The 20,068-nt window shown below is 35.5% G+C and overlaps 2 protein-coding genes across 3 annotated transcripts; both read right to left on the reverse strand.

Annotated features, from left to right (window-relative positions):
- Window positions 1-1,252: 1,252 nt before the first annotated feature.
- LOC130739680 (protein SRG1-like) lies at window positions 1,253-8,228 on the reverse strand. Its single transcript, XM_057592054.1, has 5 exons — window positions 8,183-8,228; window positions 6,426-6,679; window positions 2,139-2,386; window positions 1,728-2,052; window positions 1,253-1,651 (listed from the first exon to the last, which is right to left on the reverse strand). The coding sequence occupies exons 2-5, from the start codon at window positions 6,657-6,659 to the stop codon at window positions 1,391-1,393; spliced, it is 1,068 nt and encodes a 355-aa protein (XP_057448037.1). The 5' UTR covers window positions 6,660-6,679; window positions 8,183-8,228; the 3' UTR covers window positions 1,253-1,390.
- Window positions 8,229-8,603: 375 nt separating this feature from the next.
- LOC130739681 (protein SRG1-like) lies at window positions 8,604-10,897 on the reverse strand. Of its 2 annotated transcripts, none has more exons than XM_057592056.1 (5): window positions 10,817-10,897; window positions 10,375-10,611; window positions 9,818-10,065; window positions 9,337-9,661; window positions 8,604-9,071 (listed from the first exon to the last, which is right to left on the reverse strand). In XM_057592056.1, the coding sequence occupies exons 2-5, from the start codon at window positions 10,606-10,608 to the stop codon at window positions 8,811-8,813; spliced, it is 1,068 nt and encodes a 355-aa protein (XP_057448039.1). In that variant the 5' UTR covers window positions 10,609-10,611; window positions 10,817-10,897; the 3' UTR covers window positions 8,604-8,810. The 2 variants fall into 2 exon arrangements, with proteins under 2 accessions (XP_057448039.1, XP_057448038.1); XM_057592055.1 differs by having other exon boundaries at window positions 10,375-10,632; window positions 10,817-10,893.
- Between the last annotated feature and the right edge of the window lie 9,171 nt (window positions 10,898-20,068).

Genomic DNA, 20,068 nt, shown 5'->3' on the forward strand with positions numbered 1-20,068 from the left:
GAAATAATAGAAAATGAAGGTGGAAAAGGAATGGAGAGGTGTGTATATATCATAACTCAACCTTAAGTAAACAAGCACTAGGTATACCAATTAAGAAGGTGAAGATTTTCTTTATTTACAAGCCACAAACAATTGAGGTAGAGATCCACCCTGCAGGGAAGGGTGATGTTTGGTTGTTCTACACCTGACATTAATTTGGACTCTTAAAAAAGATTGTACGAAATTTGCAGGCAACATAAACTGTGTTAGGGTGGCTGTGTCACCCATTCTAAAGGATCAACATCAACTCAACTTTATGATAATAATACTCCAACATGAGATTAGAAGCGTATTTGATGTACTTAGCAAAAGAAAAATTGGTGTTTGTTTTATCGTTTAGACTTTAGAGTAAACTATCTTATGTCATATTTAAGTCACACTTGATGTATGAGTATGTAGGGAAGTACATATGTCACATTTAAATCATAATAATCATATTTGACAAATGCAAACTGAGATGATGAGTGAGATCATTTCTCCATTACTTCCCACATCGCATTTTGAGACGAATCAGGACATTCCAAATCCATACCTAGAAATCTTGAATGTCATGATTCGTCCCAAATTGCACATAACACGTAGGTACGTACTATTCTACAAGCACTATAACCATTAACCCAAGGACTCTCAAATAACAAACAAAAGACTTGAACTCATCATCTAAATTAGCATTGTCAGATATTGCCCCATTTATGTTAGTCATACGTACCAATAAAACTAAAAAATTAGCATATGGGAGTGACGATAATTAAAACATTAGTATCGACTTTTGATACCATTGAGTAGTGTAAGCTCTATTAGAAATTGGGAGACATATACTCAACCACAAAAATTAGCTCAAGAGTTGAGGTTTGCACTACTCTTATAAAGGCTATCTATGCTCTATCTCTAGCCAATGTGAGACTTCTAACAAGCTTATGCAATGCAAATGTAGCATTAGCTAAAAGACCAACGCTAATATACTTGCTTCAACCATGATAATGTCAACCACGACACCAACACTAAGCTGATGATTAGCCTAATTTATTAAAGTCAGCTTTAGGTTGATGCTAATGGTTGTTATTTTTGTAGTGTGAGGATGAAATTGATAATCGGGAAACACTCCTGGGCAACAATATCATCTATCATCCAACTACTTTGAGAAGGTATAGATTTCAAATCTCAAGACATAGAAAATCCATGTTGTAACTTCTAAGCCATCCATATCATCAGCTTGAGCCTTAAACAAGTATTAAATAGTAAACAACACCGTTAAATTATTATACATTAGCTACCCACCACCACATATGGTGTAACTATTTTCAAAGTATACATATTTCATATTTCCATCCACATAGTACTAGCAAATTTATCATTTACTAATCTCATTTTCAATCCTCATAAGATCAAGCAATGATTTCCCTTGTAGCTGGCGTGAAAAGAACACTTTATAGTAATCTTCCACAACTACACTTTTGAACAATGCTGGCCTTTCAGGAGTTACAAGGCTTGATATTGGACCAATAACTTTGTTCATAAGAGGCCTGTTAAATGTGGCAATGGAAATCCTCTCTTTCTCTGAGTTGATTGTTGCTCGATGTTCAACACTTTGATAAATCCCATTGGTCAATATCTGTAAAAAAGAAATTAAGGAAGATGATAAACCTTACTTATCAAAGAGTTTTAAGAACTATTCTTTTGTCAATTACCTCCAAGATGTCTCCAACATTGATGATAAAAGCATTGGAGAGAGGTGTAATAGGAATCCAATTTCCATCTTTTCTGATTTGGAGGCCCTCTGTTTCATTGGCTTGGAGAAGAATGGTTAAGGCACCAGCATCAGAATGAGGATTTATTCCAATCACATTTTCAGGTTGGGGACATGGGGGGTAGTAATTCCACCTTATGGATTGAGATACACCATCAAATAGCTTTAACACTTCATTTGGTTGGATCTCAAGAGCTTTAGCCATATGATTAATGATTGTCACGCAAAGTTTTCCCATTTCTAAACTATAGCTCTCTACATTATCTCTACAAAATGAAACAACATTTGTTAGAGTGACATAACAATCACTCAAACAAATTCCAACAAAGGGTGAGGAGAAAAAAATTAAAACCTGAGTGGTTGAGGGATGTTTGGAAACAAGCGAGGATTCCTTGCATCTGATGGAAGAGTATTGATGAAGAATAAATCTGCCCAATCTAACTTTTGATCCTCAGATACAACAAACGCTTGGCCAAACCCCTCTATATCTTCTGGAGTTTGCCAAAATTTCTTCTTCTCTTCCATTGGAAGACTAAAGAAGTCTTGAACACCTATCTTCACATTTTCCACCAACGAAGGCTTGACTCCATGATTAATCAGCTGTAATTGATTTCCATTTTTCCATTTAGATATTTTGTAAAGCTATTTTTTGTTGTTGATAAGCGTAAAGCTAATTAATTAAATTTATGTACTACATAGAATATAGATGGAGCATTTCTGGTGTATATGCACTGATGTATGGAATTGCATATTCATGAAACGTGATGAAAGGCTAAAATGTATTTGTTAGACTTGGAATCGCTAGTTTCGGACCAGTGTGATGTGTTTAATGTGGATGTGTGTGGTCTTAATTAGGGGTGTACAAAGGACGGGTTGGGACGGGTTTTAGTTAACCCTAACCCGGCCCTAAATATTGATCGGGCCAATTCTTAGACCCTAACCCGTCCCTAGACCCGAAGAAACCCGACAATATGCGGGTCCAATTTAGGACGGGTCTATGTAGGACGGGACCGGGTTGACCCGAGGGACAATAAATCTAAGACTATTTAATACTAATTATAAAATTTAAAGACAATAACATACTAAAAGGGTTACAAGTGAGAACTATTTTTTAGAAGAAAGAGCTTGAAATGATCCAATTCTTGCATAGTCTATGTCATAATCCATTGCACTTGAGAGGTTTACATTTTATTTGATCTATATGCACGTGTCACTCATTTTGTTTGATCTCTCTTCACTTGTCTCACATGTGCATTACATAATTTTCTCTTGTTAAAGCATGAAAGTGTTCATCTTTTAACCAACGTTTATTTAATTAGTAAGATAGATGTTAAAAAATTTCATATCATCCACATGGTAAGATAAACTTGAGAATCATCTATCATATTTTAACCATTATAACAAATTAAAATTTTATAAAATATATATGTGGGATGGGCCGGGTGGCCCGAATGTCAACTCAAACCCGACCCGACCCGAAGCCAAATAACTCAATCATCAACCCTAACCCGACATCTTTTAATGATCGGGCCGGGTTGAACCCGGCCCGAAAGGCTTGGGCCGGGACGGGTTGGCGGGTTGGGCCGGGTCTTGTACACCCCTAGTCTTAATAACCTTTGGGCTTGGACCTATCATTGTTCTCTCCTTAATCCCATGTGATACTATTTGAAAAAACACTCATCCTCAAGTTTAACTGCACTAGTAAAGCTATACTTTTATATAATGACTTGTACCTAAGAGGAATCTTAGACGTTGACTATGTGAACTAGTCCTCTCCCATTCCTGTCTAAACTTGAGTTTTAGAGGCTCATGACATATCAATATATCATACTACTTATAGTTTCGGTAGTTGAGTTTTTTTTTTTTGACTGAAAGTTCTGATTGATATTGATTCAACGGGCCAGGCCCAAGGCCCAAGGCCCGGAGGCACAAATAGAAACAACAACTTTAACCGCATGGCACAAGAGTGAGCGTAAAGACCCGCCAGTTGGTTGTTGAAAGCAGTAAAATACAATGAAAGTGCAATAATTGTGGAGTTGAATAAACTAGTAGGAACAAAGCAAAACATTGGGGGAATATGTGGGGAGACTCAACTGCTTTTTAAAGCTTGTCCTATAGTGTAGTAGCCATTGGATTCTCAGCCAATTCCTGTGGGAGGTTCACTAGGCACCGGGCAGGAGATGGAACCAATTCTGATGCCTCTTCCAAGGGAGGGGGTGGCCGTGTGGTTGTTCATTGGGGCATGCGGATGTTGGAGGTGGGAATTGACTCCATTTGGAGCAGCTGGAGGAGGTGGAATTGACTCCATTGCGGGATTTCTAGATCTCCCAAAGAGTATAGCCAATAATAGTAAGTGGGAGATCTGGATCCTGGGAGTCTGTTGGGATGGAAGTGATAGTATGATTGAGCCAGTCGTTGAATTGGGTTTCTCTTAGGACAGAGGGAGAGAGGTGTAGAAGGCCTCCAAACCAAACAGCTCTGACCCACTCACATCGGAGGAAAGCATGTGTGGCAGATTCTTCTTCTTGTTCACATATGGGGCAAGTGTTTTCTCTAGAGATTTGAAAGGGGTGGGTAAGAGGTTGAAGGATTATGGCTAAGTGAGGTTGCTTTGTTTTTTATTTGTCTATAACCAGATTTTACAGAGTAAGAGCCAGATTCTCTGTGAGGTCATATGAGAGTGTCTTCCCCTGCTGAGAGTTTTATGGGGGTTTGAAGGATTTTTCCTAGGTCCACTAGGGGGAGCATCTCTCTGATTTTCTCTATGTCCCATCTATGATTAACATCATCCAGAATACAGTGCACTGTAGTATCCTCAAGGAGGGATTCATTGATTAGGGGCTCACCAGAGGCCAGCCAATTGTGGGCTGTCATTTTAATAGAGTGCCCATTACCAACGAGTTTCTTTGCCATGTAATATGCTGATCCAAGCCTAGGAGGGAGATCTACCCTTCTTAGCTTCTAGTAAAGAGCAGTTGGGGAAGTAAATACTCCCTCTTAATAATCCTTGCCCAGAGAGAGTGTGGCTGTTCTAACAATCTCCAAGCTTGCTTAGCCAGCAAGGCCTGATTTAGATGCTCAAAGTCCTTGAAACCCATTCCTCCATCCTTTTTTCTCAAAGTCATAATCTCCCATTTTCGCCAATGGATTCCCCTGTCATGATTTGTTCTCCACCACTTGGAGAACTGACTTTATGAGGACCTCTTTGAGTTTTTGATCGACCCCATTCCGCAGGGATACCGAGATAAAGGCCAGGGTTGTCCCATATCTGTAGGCTCAGGATATTGGCCAGTTCTGATTTTCTCTAGGCAGGCAGATATTTACCTCCTATGAAGCCAGATTTAACAATATTTATTCTTTGGCCCAATGCTTCCGAAAAGGAATTTAGGATTTGTTGAAGTTGATAGAACTCTTGATTTGTGGATGGCGTCATCAAGTCCAGGTGCCTTCATACTCCCCAAATTATGGACAAGCGAAGGAACATAAGATAAACAGGTTTGAAGGGTTAGAGGAGGTGTAGATGTCACGATAGAAATCAATGCTAGCCTTTCCAATGTTAGTTTGGCCTTCTACCCATTGACCTGAGGAATCTTTGATTCTGGAAATTCTATTTCTTTCTCTCCTTTGTACGGTGGTAGCATGAAAGAATCCGGAATTTTTGTCCCCCCACTGTAGCCATTTAACTCTAGAACGTTGGTTCCAAAATATTTCCTCTTGCTGCCAAAGCTGTGTGATACGTTGCTGGATGTGGTTAATTTCTCCCCCAATTCATGATTGTGGAGTTCTCACTTTGTATCTGGAGAAGCCTGTCTTTGAGCCTTCTAATTTCCTCATCTGCCCTTGAAAAATTGGCTTTGTTCCAAGATTGGAGGTGGGTGAAAAATTGGCTTTTTTAGTTGATCATTTTCTTTTTAATCTTTGAGCCCATTTTATTATAACTTTTTTTTGGCTCGTTTTTAATATCTTGTGTCGTGGGATATTTGGGTATTTTATTTTTTTGTCGAAGGATATTTGGGTTTTGATACCACTTGTTAAACTTCAAAGTGTGGGGCCAAAATATTCCATTGCACTGTTGTATTTCTATGGGCCATGTAGGATCATTTTTGTTTATTTGGGCTTTAGCCTTTACCAATGAATCTCTATTGACCAAAATAGAGAGCCCCAATCTTTTTCATTCATGAGGGCCCAAAGGCCAGAAAACAATTGATGACACTGCAGGGTAACTAAGCAATAGAATAGATGTTAGGGTTGCTATAAGTAAGGAGGTACGTTAACTCAGAAAAGAGTTGATTGTTCCCTATGAAATAGGGGTGTAGAGAGCTGAATGGTGTTCTGAGGGAGCTTCCCTAGTAGTTAGGTAGCTTCTGTGTACCCTTAAATAGCTACTGAAGAACTAAACAGTAGCTTCTGTTTAACCTTAAAAGGCTTGGGCATAGAGCACCCAATAATATATACCATTGTTCTCTGCTCCTTCCTCAATTGTATGTGAAACTATTTTATCTTTCTTTCAACAGTATTGAATTACATATCCAACCAATTTCATTTTAACAATGTGAACTCTTGCATTTGATTTGAAAAAGGCTTTACAAGTGAAAAATATTATAAAGGAGTATAAGTAATAATATAAGTTCAAATTAACCTGGAAGAAACCCCATTCTTTACATGCAGAGTGTAGCTTCTGTAGCTCAGTTGCATCTTCAGATAACAATTTATTGAGGTCGATGACTGGGACTTGTGGTGAAGAGGTTGAATTAGGTGCAACATTAATAGGATCTTGATTTGGACGAAGATATTGCTCTGGAAGTTCAATCATGTGTTGCTTTGCAAGCTCCTGGACTGAAGGCACCAATAGAGAGGTTCCAAGCTTGGACATTTTTCTGCTTGGGTTGATTACTACAAAAATTGGACCCAACTTGGGCCACAAAGCTTTTAATTTCGATGAACTATTTTTGTAGTGATACTGTAATATATGAACTATTTCGATGTACCGTAAACAAAAGGCTGCAATATATGAAAAAAATATATAGTGCCATTCTAACAAAAGAATCTCAGAAGAATTTTTTAAAAATGCTGATATTTTATTCAAAGAAATTAATACAAAAAACAGTTGGAGAAGAATAAGATAATTAAAAATGGGTTTCTTTCAGATAAAAAATTATTTTAAATGTGTAAAAGAGGATATTATCTTTAAGAGATTTTTAAGAAAAGCAGATTCGTGTTTGGTTACAGTAATTAATGTGTTTTCTCTCATCTTTCATAATAGATTTTTTAATAAGCTAATTAAATTAGTTTATTCAAATAATACGATTTCAGTTTTTTTAAATAATGATTTAAAAAGTTGAAACAAAGATTATTTTTATAAAAACTGAAAAATATATCCTAAGCATAATTTTTTTTTAATAAATTCTAAGCAGAATTTGAATTTGAAGTTTTGATAAAAGTAAAAAAATAGGCTTAATTGCATTTTTTTTTCCATTTTGGTTTAGACTATGTGTGATTTTAGTACCTCTAATTTTTTTTCAAGCTAATCAAGTCTATCGACTTTTATCATTACCCATTTTTTGGGCATGCTCTTAATTTTCAAGACTATGTGTGATTTTAGTATCTCTAATTTTTTTTTTCAAGCTAATCAAGTCTGTCGACTTTTACTTAAAAAAAAAGAGTCTATCCTTTTTTATCTTTACCCACTTTTTTGGCATGCTCTTAATTTTCAAGGGCATAAATATTTGGATTTTCATTTTTGTTTCAAACATTTTAGGGTTTATGATGGATTTGATGTATGATCTGATCTTAAAAGTTTAAATGTTAAAACATTCCTTTCAAAAAGAGTTAAAACATTAGTCAAAATTTTCAAGAATTTCGTAGGATATGATACCTGAGATTTTAGAATTTAGAGAGGTAGAAATTGAGATTTTTAAATTTTAATTCAAATTTAATATTTTAACTAGTGAGCTTTGATGGTAGTTCAAAAAAAAAAAGCTTTGATGGGATGACATCTACAATAAATTGAAGCAATTAGGACTGAATAGTCTTTAAAAATGAGAATTTGAGAGTTTTAAATAGAATATTAATGACAATCAAACTTCATTTACAATAATTAAAAAATTGAGGATCAAATCTTAAGTCTAAAATCACACGTTATCTACTTTTTTTTTTTTTTTTAAATGACACGTTATCTAAATTTGAATGACTAAAAATGCGATTAAGCTGAGAAAAATGAGACACAAGTGTGTATATGAAGAGGTGGTGTTTATTGCTGCATAACACATTATCAGCACCGTACCCTGATTTCATTTATACTAATCAACCAGCATTAATGTCAATAAACATACAGCAAAGAAATATAGATTCATGAGAGTGATGAACAAGGATTAATGGTAATGAGACAGTTCTTACCTTTGTCGCTAAAGCTTACGGTAGCTTCAATGCTGTTTTGGGATAAAACGTTTGAATGAAGAATATTTGTATACGAAATAGGAAAATTAAATGAAAATGTTGCTGTCAAACACGTAGAAAGAAATAAAAACACGTCTCTGCAATGTCTTCTTTGATCATTGATCACAAGACTCCACGACGGATTGAACTGACTGTTGCTTTTATTAATTATTTTTTTGAACAGTTTAATTTTATTAGTTATTTAAAGACATGTGCAGTAGACTTATAGGTGAAGGTCAAAGTTCGAACCCCCTTAATAGGAATTATTTATACTAATTCACTAACAATTAACACTAATATTAGCTTATAAAAAAATTAATCCATTATTATGTATGTGTGTTTCCAGACAAAGACAACTGCAAAATAAAACTGCATTCTGAGCAATGAGATATTTATTCATTAGAAGGAGTATATTATATATATACCCTCTTTATTTTTCATGGTGTAATTTATTGCAAGCAAAAGCCAACCATATTATCAGTATGATCCTCAGATCAGTATTAAATAGTTGGGGGGGCATTATTGTATCATTACACATGTGGTGTAACTATTTCTAGAGTATACATATTCAACTTTTCCAATTTTAGCCTTAATCAGTCCCATTTTCAATCCTTATAACATCAAGCAGTGATTTCCCCTGCAGCTTGCGTAAAAAGAATGCTCTGTAGTAATCTTCCACAACTATACTTTTAAACAATGCTGGCCTCTCTGGAGTAACAAGGCTTGGTGTTGGACCAATAACTTTGTTCATAAGAGGCCTGTGAAATGTGGCAATAGAAATCCTCGCTTTCTCTGATGAGTTAATTGTTGCTCTATGTTCAATACTTTGATAAATTCCATTGGTCAGTATCTGCAAAACCATTTAAGGAAGGTCACAAAAAATCTTAAATATTATAAAGTCTTGACCAAAAGTAAATAAATACTAAAAAGTAAAATCGTAAAAAGACTTTAAGAGTTTTTTCAGCGCTGATCGGTGAATCACAGAATAGTGGTAGACACTCAACACTTATAATTTGTGGCGGTTAAAAACTACATTTAACCCCATAAATTATAAGTGTGTGTTTGTCACAATTTTGTGGCTCATCAATCATTTTTTATAATTTTCCATTGATTACCTCCAAAATGTCTCCTACATTGATGATAAAAGCATTGGGAAGGGGTTTAATAGGAATCCATTTCCCATCTTTTCTTATTTGAAGGCCTTCTATTTCATTGACTTGCAGAAGAATGGTTAAGGCATCAACATCAGAATGAGGATTTAGTCCAATCACATTTTCAGGTTGGGGACATGGAGGGTAGTAATTCCACCTCGTTATTTGAGATACATCATCAAATAGCTTCAGCACTTCATTTGATTCGATCTCAAGAGCTTTTTCCATATGGTTAATGATTGTAATGAAAATTCTTTCAAGCTCTAAAGCATAAGTCTCTAAATTATCTCTACAATAAGGAACAACATTTGTTAGAGTTATCTACAAAATCAATCAACCTGTTGTAATAAGTGACAGATCAAGAAATTTTAAGTTGTGGGTCAACATATACTTGTAATTAAGAGCAAAGCAAATGACTCAAAGAAAAATAATCTGAGAAAAAAACCTGAGTGGTTGAGGAATGTTTGGAAACAAGCGAGGATTCCGTGCATGTGATGGAAGAGTTGTGGTGAAGAATACATCTGCCCATTCTAACTTTTGATCCTCAGATACAACAAAGGCTTGGCCGAACCCCTCTATGTCTTCTGGGGTTTGCCAAAGTTTCTTCCTCTCTTCCATCGGAAGACTAAGAAAATCTTGAACACCTTTCTTCACATTTTCCACCAATGAAAGGTTGACTCCATGACTAATCAGCTGTGAATTAATGATTTCCATTTTAGAAATCTAGTAATGCTTATGAAAAAGTAGTTAAACTTATCTACTAGTGAAAAAACTATATATTAAAGAATGCTAACAACACTTATTTTAGCACTCTTTTTCTAACACTTTTTCATTAATTAATTAAAAAAATATAGGCTCTACTTTTAAATTAGTAGGACCCACATAAATTTCAACAGATCAAGTTAGTTGTGATGAGTGTTAAAGTGAATTTCGGTAGCGATAGCTAATACTTTGTATAGTGTATATTATAAGGGCTAAGGGAGTAGTAATAGTTCAAATTACCTGGAAGAAACCCCATTCTTTACAAGCAGAGTGTAGCTTCTGTAGCTCAGTTGCATCTTGAGATAACAATTTTTTAAGATCAACAATTGGGACTTGTGTTGAAGAGGTTGTGTTAGATACAACATTAATAGGGTCTTGATTTAGATGAAGATATTGCTTTGGAACTTCAGCGATGTGTTGCTTTGCAAGCTCTTGGACAGAAGGCACCAATAGAGAGGTTCCAGGCTCGGACATTTTCTAATAGTGAATGATACGTCACTTGATTACAACAAATTGAACCAAATAAGAACATATACCTCATAATAGTGATATCATATTCAAATTTTGAAGATAAGATAATGACAGATTCAATTTTGCAATTTCAACACCACCCTGATTTCGTTTACATTAATCAACAAGCATTAATGTCTATAGTGTATATTAGTTGTGAGATAGTTCTTACCTTCTCTCCGTTACAATTGAAGATAGCTCAAATGATGTTGGGATAACAGTTTTGCACTATGTTAGAGGGAGTGACATGTTTGAATGAAGATTAATTAATGTTCGGCTATATATAAAGGAAAGTAAGGACGTTGTTGTCAAGGATGAGGAAATTAAATAAAGAAGCTAAAACACGTTCCTAGTTTTTTATTTATTTTTTTATTTATAAGCAAAACACGTTCTTAGTGGGTAGATTAATCTTTGATCATTCCATGACATGCGAGCCGCCAAATAATGACTATTAGCTAGTAGGTAGTTAAGATTCTTAGGTTTGATTAGTTTTCAGTTGATCTTTACTTTTTTTTTCTCTGTTTTTCCCTTGTAAGCCACTCGGTCGAGGACATCTTAGCAGATCAAGAGGCACGTGTTGATGTGTTCACCATAAAAACAGACTGAATGACTAAATTAAAGGAGAAACATCCCGCCTGACTAGTGTTCGCTCGGTCACTCAATTAACCTAGACATAACGAACTAAGGCAGACGGTAAGACACCATCATCGATCTGCCTGCTCGAAAACCCAACTTAAAGGGCATCATCACTCACACTTGTAGAGACAACCGCCATGACATGAGTCTATAAATATAGGTCATGTCGTTCTTTTGCGTAACATATTTTTTATAAGCGTTTATTTACGTATCATGTTATTCATTCTTAGTAGTTTAGACTTGAGTTCTAACAAAGTCTCCGAGATTCGCTCTCAACACTAGCACGATGACTTGAGCGTTAGAGTGTCTTTTACAGGTTTTTTCATGATGTGGAACCTGGAAGCTCCACCATGACCTTAGGCACTTCAACTACTGAGACCATCGTGAATCTTGAAACGTGACTAGAAGAGATTCCTCTCAAACTCTTAGGTCCAAACATATGTGTTTTTATTCCAATTCATAAAAAAGTTACATTCACTCTTTTATCATTAAAAGAGTACCAATGTCTATTTACACAAGTGCAAACATGTACCCAAACATTGCATTATGTGGATAGTTTCACTTCTACAAAAAATTGAAGCGTTTTTAACATGACAACTTTATGGATATGAAATTGGGATACGAATTGCTTCCTGGTAGAGGTTTAAGACAAGGGAATCGATGATTCCTTTTCTCTTGCGCGACTCAAGGTTTGGGTAAAATAATAGAGGTACTCTTTTGAATAAGGGATACCTCAAGATATTTTCCAATAAGATCAGACGTTAAAGTAATGTCTGCTACTTGACTCAATTTCGTGGCCAACAGATGGGGAACATTGCTAGGAACCAGCATCTGATATTTCTCCTTACTAACCTTTTGATCTGAGACATTACAAAAATGATTTAGACAACTCATCATAATATTCAACTGATCAATATACGCTTCTCCAAACAATAAGACATATGTTTGTTATTGCAGTTTTAATTTTCAGTATTAAAAAATAATTTTTAGGAACTATCTTTTAAAAGTGTTTTTCAAAAGAAAAGAAGAAAAATTTTGTTTTTTTTTTTGTTACATGAAGAATTAAAGAAAAAATTTGTTTAAATGAGATGTTTCCTAATCTTAAAAAAAACTGTAATATAAAAACTAAAAATAGAAATATAAGACATCTATGAATTATTCTGGTATTGTAGTTTCCAAAACTGAAAACAAGAGTTGTTTACAAAAATAATTTTTAAAAAAGGTTGTAACAAATAGGTGTTTAAATAGAACAATTTTAAAAACGGTAATAAAACTAGCCCTAACACTATATTTGTTTGAGGTGAGATGAAGAGAGAAATAAGAAAGAGATAGAAGAGGGATTAATAAAGTACCCTTGTTTGGTTGGTTGGGACCGTAGATGAGAGAGATTGAGGGTGAGATTTTGTTACTTTTTTAAACTCTTTGCAAAACGCAAAGAGATGGCAGCCTTCCTTTTATTTTTTCCTATTCTTGCAGTTAGTGGCGGTTTGTAACCCTCACTATCTGCATTCTCTCACCTGATTTCTTTTCCTTTGCATTTAAAATTGTTTTTTAATCATAAGTGAACTTTTTCTCTTTCTTCCACATCATTATTTCTCATCTTTCTCTCATTTATCTCTACCATACCAAACAACATATAAATCCACTATATTTCTAACATATTTTTCTCTACTCAACTTCTCTCTTCTCTACTCTCTCTACTCTATCTCCCTCTTCTCTACCGAACGGAGTCTTAGGCTTTGTTTGTTAGAAGAGAGTTTCGGTAGAGAGAGATAGCTAGGGAAGTGAGAGTTACAGTTTGTTTGGTAGAAAAGAGGTTGGGTAGAGAGAGTTACATGAGAGAGAAGTTGGGTAGAGTTTACGGTCGTTACCTTGTTTGGTTTCACAAAGTGAGAGAAGAGAGAGTTATAAAACCGTGGGTCCCACAACTTTTGTTAATCTTCTCAAATTGAGAAGAAGTTCCGTTGAGAGAGACAACTTTTTTTTCACTTTACACTATTACCCTTTCTTCAAGTACTATTTATCTCCTTGCATAATTTTTTAGAGTAAAATACACTCACCCCCCTCAAGATTTGTAAGAATGACACTCCACCCCATTCTTTTTAAAAATCTACACTCCACCCCATTTTTTATAAAGGCAAATTTTAGTGACGAAAACAAATTCCTCACTACTAAAAACTAATTACTAATTAGTAAAAATTTAAATAAATTTAATGCATATACACTATCATACATTAATTTATGAAAATAATTTTACTTAATTAAATTTAAAAAAACCATCCACTCTGTCTGTTAAGTCCACGTCTCATCTATCTCCAAATCATATTTCTCACCACAAACGGCCACCACCAAGCCTTTACTCCCTTTAACACGGCTCCACTGTCCCACAATGTGAAACCCCATGGCACCTCCATGCCTCAAAGTTTTGTTGCAACCTGAACCCCAGAACGTGAATCGCACATCCCTAAAGTCACTTGTTCAACTACTTCTTGTGAATTTCACCCCTTTAAGTTGTGAGCGAACGCTCTGTTGGTCTTAGATATTGTTGGATTTTGTTAAAAACGATGCTCCACCGCCTCGTTGGGCTCTAATAACCTCAGATCCACTTCATATTTTCATAATTTTGTTTCTCTATTTTCTTCACCCATTTGTGTTGCTTTTTTGGCCTACAACCCAATTTTGAAAATTGGAGGTATAAAGAGATTATTTTGATTAAAATTGAATTATTACCAAATATGAAAACACAAGCATGTTTCACTATGTTCGAGATATGGTTTGTAAATCGGGCAGGTGTGCTATTGCATAATTTGCATTATGAATTTACGGAGGAAAAACGCGATTGAGAGAATGAGGAGGATTGTGATGTTTTCATTTTTAAATTTATTGGATTATATTGATTTTTTTTTTGAAATTATTGATTAACAATTTAAATAATAACTAATTATTAATGAAAAATATTTTTCGTCACTAAATTTGCCTCTATATAAAATGGGGTGGGATGTAGATTTTAGATAAGAATGGGGTGGAGTGTAATTCTAACAAACCTTAAGGGGGGTGAGTGTACTTTACTCAATTTTTTAATACTTTTATTTTGAAAATAAAAATGTCATTTTGATTAAAAGTCACTTTCTCTCTTCTCTTTCTCTATACAACCAAATGAAAGGAGAGAGATCCACATCATTCTTTTTTATCTCTCTCTTCTCTATTTCTCTTATAACAAACAACATATAAAATCTACTCTATTTCTCACGTATTTCTCTCTACTCAACTTCTCTATTCTCTCTTCTCTATCTCTCTCTACCCTACTTAGGGGGGAGGAAGGAAGAAGTATGTGTGTTTGATAAGTGGGAAGAGAGAGTTAGAGGAGAGAAAAAGTGGGTGGGTCCACCACTTTTTTGGTCTCTCCAAATTGGAGAGAGATGGGCTGGTCCCTGATTTTTTTTTTCCTGATGTTTCGCACACTGGCGGTTTGGGACCCCAGAGCGGTCTGGGACCCCAGAAGTTACAATAGTTCGCCAGAAAAGTATTTAATATGATAGATTAATATTTTTAATCACAAATGCACTTTGCTGGCGGTTAGACCAATAATTGGATTCTGACCGTTAGAAATTGTTTAATATTAGAATTATTCATTTTTAAATACAAAAAGTAAAACTCTCTCACCTCCATCTCTCTTCTCTTTTTATCATACCAAATAATCTCTAAATCTACTCTATTTCTCACATATTTCTCTTTACTCAATTTCTCTCTTCTTTACTCTCTTTTCTCTATCTCTCTTATCTACCAAACAAGCCCTAAATGAGTGATAGGAGACCATTTTGGGAAAGAACGCTGATTCCAATGCACACTATCAAACCTAATGTTGTGCCAATGGTATGTCAGTGATGTTAAATCAAGTGGTCGACGATCCTGATCCGTGCGGGGTGTTTATTGGAGGGGAGCTGTATTTAAATCATTTACAGTTCGCAGACGATGTCTTGATCTTCTGTGAGAATGATTTTCTACAATTGGAGAGGCTTGCAGGGGTGGTGGATGCTTTTCTGTTTGTGACCGGGTTGAAGGTAAATTTTCACAAATCAGAGATCATTGGGGTAAAGGTGGAAGCGCAGTTGATAGAACAGGCAGCAGCTGATCTGAAATTTAGCATTGGAAGTTTGCCGGTTATGTACTTGGGATGCCCTTTAGGAGGAAATCCTCGCAGGAAAGAATTCTGGAATCCAGTGGTAGATAAATTGCAGCAAAAGCTTGGTTCATGGAACTCAAAACTTTTGTCCTTGAGTGGTAAATTAGTGCTTTTGAAGGCTGCCCTTAATTCAATTCCCCTATATTATATGGCTGTGTTTTGGGCTCCTGTAGGTGTTGTGCGGGTGTTTGAAAAAATAATGAGGGGCTTCTTGTGGGGCGTGGGTGAGGGGAAAAGAAAAATATCATGGGTGGCTTGGGAGGATGTGTGTAAGGGAAAGAAGTTTGGTGGGTTAGGAGTAGGCAAATTAGAATGCAAAAATAGAGCAATGCTACTGAAGTGGTTTTGGCGTTTTGGTCGTGAGCAGGGTTCTTTATGGCGTAGGGTGGTTTGCGCCAAGTATGGTATGGATGAACAATTGGTTTGCTTAAGGGTGGACCGTGTGCCACAATCTGTGTGTTCTATTGTTGCTGCAGATATTATAAAGCTCTTCAAGGACAATTCTGACATCTCACGCATGTTTAAAGAGGGATTGGCGTGCAAATTAGGGGATGGCACAGGCATCTCTTTTTGGTCAGATTCATGGAGCGAGGTGGGCATCTTGCAGCAGGCTTTTCCACGGGTATTTGCACTGTCACAAGATAAGGGTGCAAGGGTGGCTGATGTGGGAGAAGTGGGCGATGGAAAGTGGAATTGGACGCTGTCTTTTCGCCGTAATTTTTTTGATTGGGAGCAGATTCAATATGCTGATTTTTTGCAGGTTTTAAACTCTATTATACCAGCAAAAAACAGCAATGACAATGTTATATGGAAGGGGGATAAACTTGGGCTGTTTACAGTAAAGAGAATTTGTGAAAAAGTAGAAGAACAAGCCTTACAAACAAGTTGGCGAGTTCCCTGTAACGTGGAAAAATGGTTGCCTGCGAAGGTAGCATTATTTGTGTGGCGGGTTCAATGTAACCGTGTGGCAACATTGGAAAACTTGCGGCGTAGGGGTGTGCAATTGGCCATGGAGGAGAGATGCGTCTTCTGCCATATTGAAGAAGAGACCACGGGGCATTTGTTCTTACATTGTCCAAAGGTAACTTTTTTATGGAATCAGATTGTCCAAAGAGAAGGCGTTTTATGGGCTATTCCCGGTGACATAGCGAGCTTGCTACATGTGTGGGGAGGCCTGTGTTCAAGAACTGATGTCCAGGTTTGGTGTTTGTTTCCTTATGCTTTGATATGGTCTTGTTGGATGGAAAGAAATTCCATTATTTTTAACCAAAAGGTTTTGTGTTTGGAGAGTGTGTGGGATATGATCCTAGTCAGGGTGTACTGGTGGGTTAAGGGCAACAGATCAGATTTTTCCTATTCTTTGGAGCAATTTATAGCTGGATTTGAATTTATTAAGCTGCACTCACAAGTTGTACAACGGGTTGCTGTGGTTTGGCAGCCTCCACCGGAGGGAATTTGGCAGCCTCCACCGGAGGGAATTCTGAAATTTAATGTGGATGGGGCATCAAAAGGTAACCCGGGACCAAGTGGTATTGGTGGTGTATTGCGAAATTCTGATGGTGATATATTGGGGTATTTCTCGAAATCAACAGGTGTGTTGTGGGCATATGAGGTGGAAGTACATGCTATTCTCAATGCTCTATTATTCTGTTATCATCATAATTGTCATAACGTGATTCTTGAAAGTGATTCAACATTGGCAATTGGTTGGACTTTGGATGGTAATAAAAGGTCGTGGAAGTTACAACAAATTTTTAATCAGATAGATTACCTGTGGCATTTGGTCTCTTGCGTAGGTATTCAGCATATTCTGCGGGAAGGAAACACTGTGGCAGATTTCTGGGCAAACCAGGGATGTGGTAGGGAGGATGTATTGTGGGTTTTATCTGAACCTTTGTTGTAGCTCACATGAGAGAGTTGTTCTCATGATTCCTAATATTTTTCAATAAAGCTTTGTTTCAGAAAAAAAAAAATCAAATGGATCAGTTACTCCTCAATATTTGCATAAACAGATATGAAGGTGAAAGGTCACGTACACAAAAATTTTAATTAAATTCAATTCGTTGGATTTAAAAAAAAATCAATTTATCATGAAAATTCTAAATAATTGGAATGTTATTATATTTAACTAGTCTTATGATTTTAATATCATATATATGTTTTTCTAAATTATTGAAAAAAAAAGTAATTGATGAGACGATGACTTATATATTACTCCTTAATATCTGTGTTTCTTATCTTTCTCGACAGTTAAATAGGAACGGAAGGAGTAAATGTCAGCTTTAAATGAATAGAATTGAGAAACATATGAGTTAAGGAGGGGAAGGTTCATAGATCAGTTTTTAAAGGAAATAATCTATTTTTTTAAAGTATTAAAAAACCGTCAGCTTTTGAATTGTTGACCGTACTTCTGCGGATGCATAGTTTTAAAACTCGGCTCGGACCGGTCGGTCCGACCGGTTGGACTGGGACTCGGTCACCTGGCCGGTCCGAGCCTCTTAACAGATCGGTTAAGCAGTCAACTCGCTGTGAACCGGTTTGACTCGGCCGGTTCGCCGATTGAACCGGTGACTCGGTCAGTTTTTGGTCAGACCGAAAGTCACCCTTTTTAATTTTTTTTAATTTAGTTGATAATGGGTTAGCATGTGAGGCCCAATAATTAGACTAGAGTAGAGCTGGCTAACTATTATATAACACAGTGGGCTTTCATTATTTTTTTAAATTATGTTAACAACAGTTTTTGGTTACATGGGCCTTTTTTTTAAATTCTTCTGACAAGAGTTTGATAAAAAGTAGAAAAAAACGTGAAATTATATTTAAAATCTGTTGCAAGGAGGATTTGAGCACGGGACCAGAAGGGAACAAAGGGAAGTCTTTACCACTACACCATGATATTGTTTGATTATATCTCACATCTGTTATTATTTATACCTTAACTTCACATTGCAATGGATATTTTTAGAATATTTTAATATAGACCGAGTCAAGCAGTCCACTCATTGACCCACTGGTCCGATCAGTGACTCATTAACTCAGTACATCGACCGAGTCGATCACCGAGCCGAGTCTTAAAACACTGTGCTGATGTCTTGTGATGATTTTACCTTATTTTGCCTCTGTATATTTCCCTACAGCATAAGTCGTTGACTATTCTTCTTAATTTAAATATTATAAACAGTTATAATACTTAAACACTTAATAGGGGGAAAAATTTAGAGAAAGAAAGGGGAAGGAAAGTAAGGGGAAATGAAAAACAGAGTGATATAATTAGACGTACGCATTAAATTTTATAGAAAAATGATGATGCATCGATAGTGTAAAATTTTTTTTGCATTATAAACCAATAAGATTTTAAGATGTGTCACGTCAATTAATGAAAATAAATAATAAAATAAATTTTCTCATATCCTTAAAATGTGATTGGTTGACAGCGTAAAAAAACTTTACACCGTCAGTGCATAGAAGTTAAACTCAATTTTATATATACATCTAAATATTTCTTATTTTTTATTTTAAATATTATTAAATTAAAATTTAATTATAACGTAACAATTTAATAAATTCTGATCGAATGATTGTGTAACTATTTTTTTTTACATTATCTGTATATAATAACTAAACTCATATATCAAACAAATCTACAAATCTATTTTTTCTCATCATCATCTTCTCTCTTTTCTCATTCTCTCTTATATTTTCTCTTCTAGAATAAAACATACCATTAGAAAATGTTAAATAAGTTAAACGACATACATACGTTTATTTGAAACACCTTTCAAGTTTGAAGTTGTTGAAATAATATTCTTTGTTTTGAAGTTTCAACATTACATAGTTACGTTAGTATTCCTTGTATTGTTTGATTTTTTTCAATTGCATTTTAATTAATGCCAGAATATTTCTGCCATAAAACATATATAAAATATATAATCAATATTATGAGCTTTGAAGTTTGAACATTACGTAGTTTTTTCTTAAAGTGAACATTACGTTGCTTTGCTGCAGGAAATTGTTTGGTCTGCTTCAAAGTGGGGTATTCATTAGTTTTTAATTGGTTTGATTTTTCTTTTTTGCACTTTTTCTTACCTCTTTCTTTTCTATTTGTATATAGTTTAGCACCCCTTGTGCTTATTTAATACATTTTTTATTTATTAAAAAAATCAATAGGTGTTGGTGCAAACCGTCCAATCCACAAACTTGATTAAATTGAACCGAACTAAATATATTATGATGGGTTGGATTTGATCACTAGTTCAGTTTAAATTTCCTTTACTGAATTCATTTACCATCGTTTTGAGTATCAGATTTAGAGATTAATTAATATCTAATGAATCTGCACTAACTAATTTGAAAATTAATTGTTTTTCTTGTTGAGGATGATGTTTTTTGGCCAGCACTCAAAATGGAAATTATACTGCTAAGTCAGGCTATGATTTTATCCGGGAACAAGCTGCTTTGCGTGCTGCATCATCTTCAGCAAGCATGTTGGCTCTAGCAGACTTCTAGACGAGACTTTGGAAAGTCAAGGCGTTATCGCGTGTGAAGGAGCTGGTGTGGCGTTTGTGCTGGGGAGCAATTCCGGTTCGGGCTAATCTCTGTGCTCGCGGG

Source organism: Lotus japonicus, chromosome 2, assembly GCF_012489685.1.
Source record: "Lotus japonicus ecotype B-129 chromosome 2, LjGifu_v1.2".
NCBI classification, from domain to species: Eukaryota; Viridiplantae; Streptophyta; class Magnoliopsida; order Fabales; family Fabaceae; genus Lotus; species Lotus japonicus.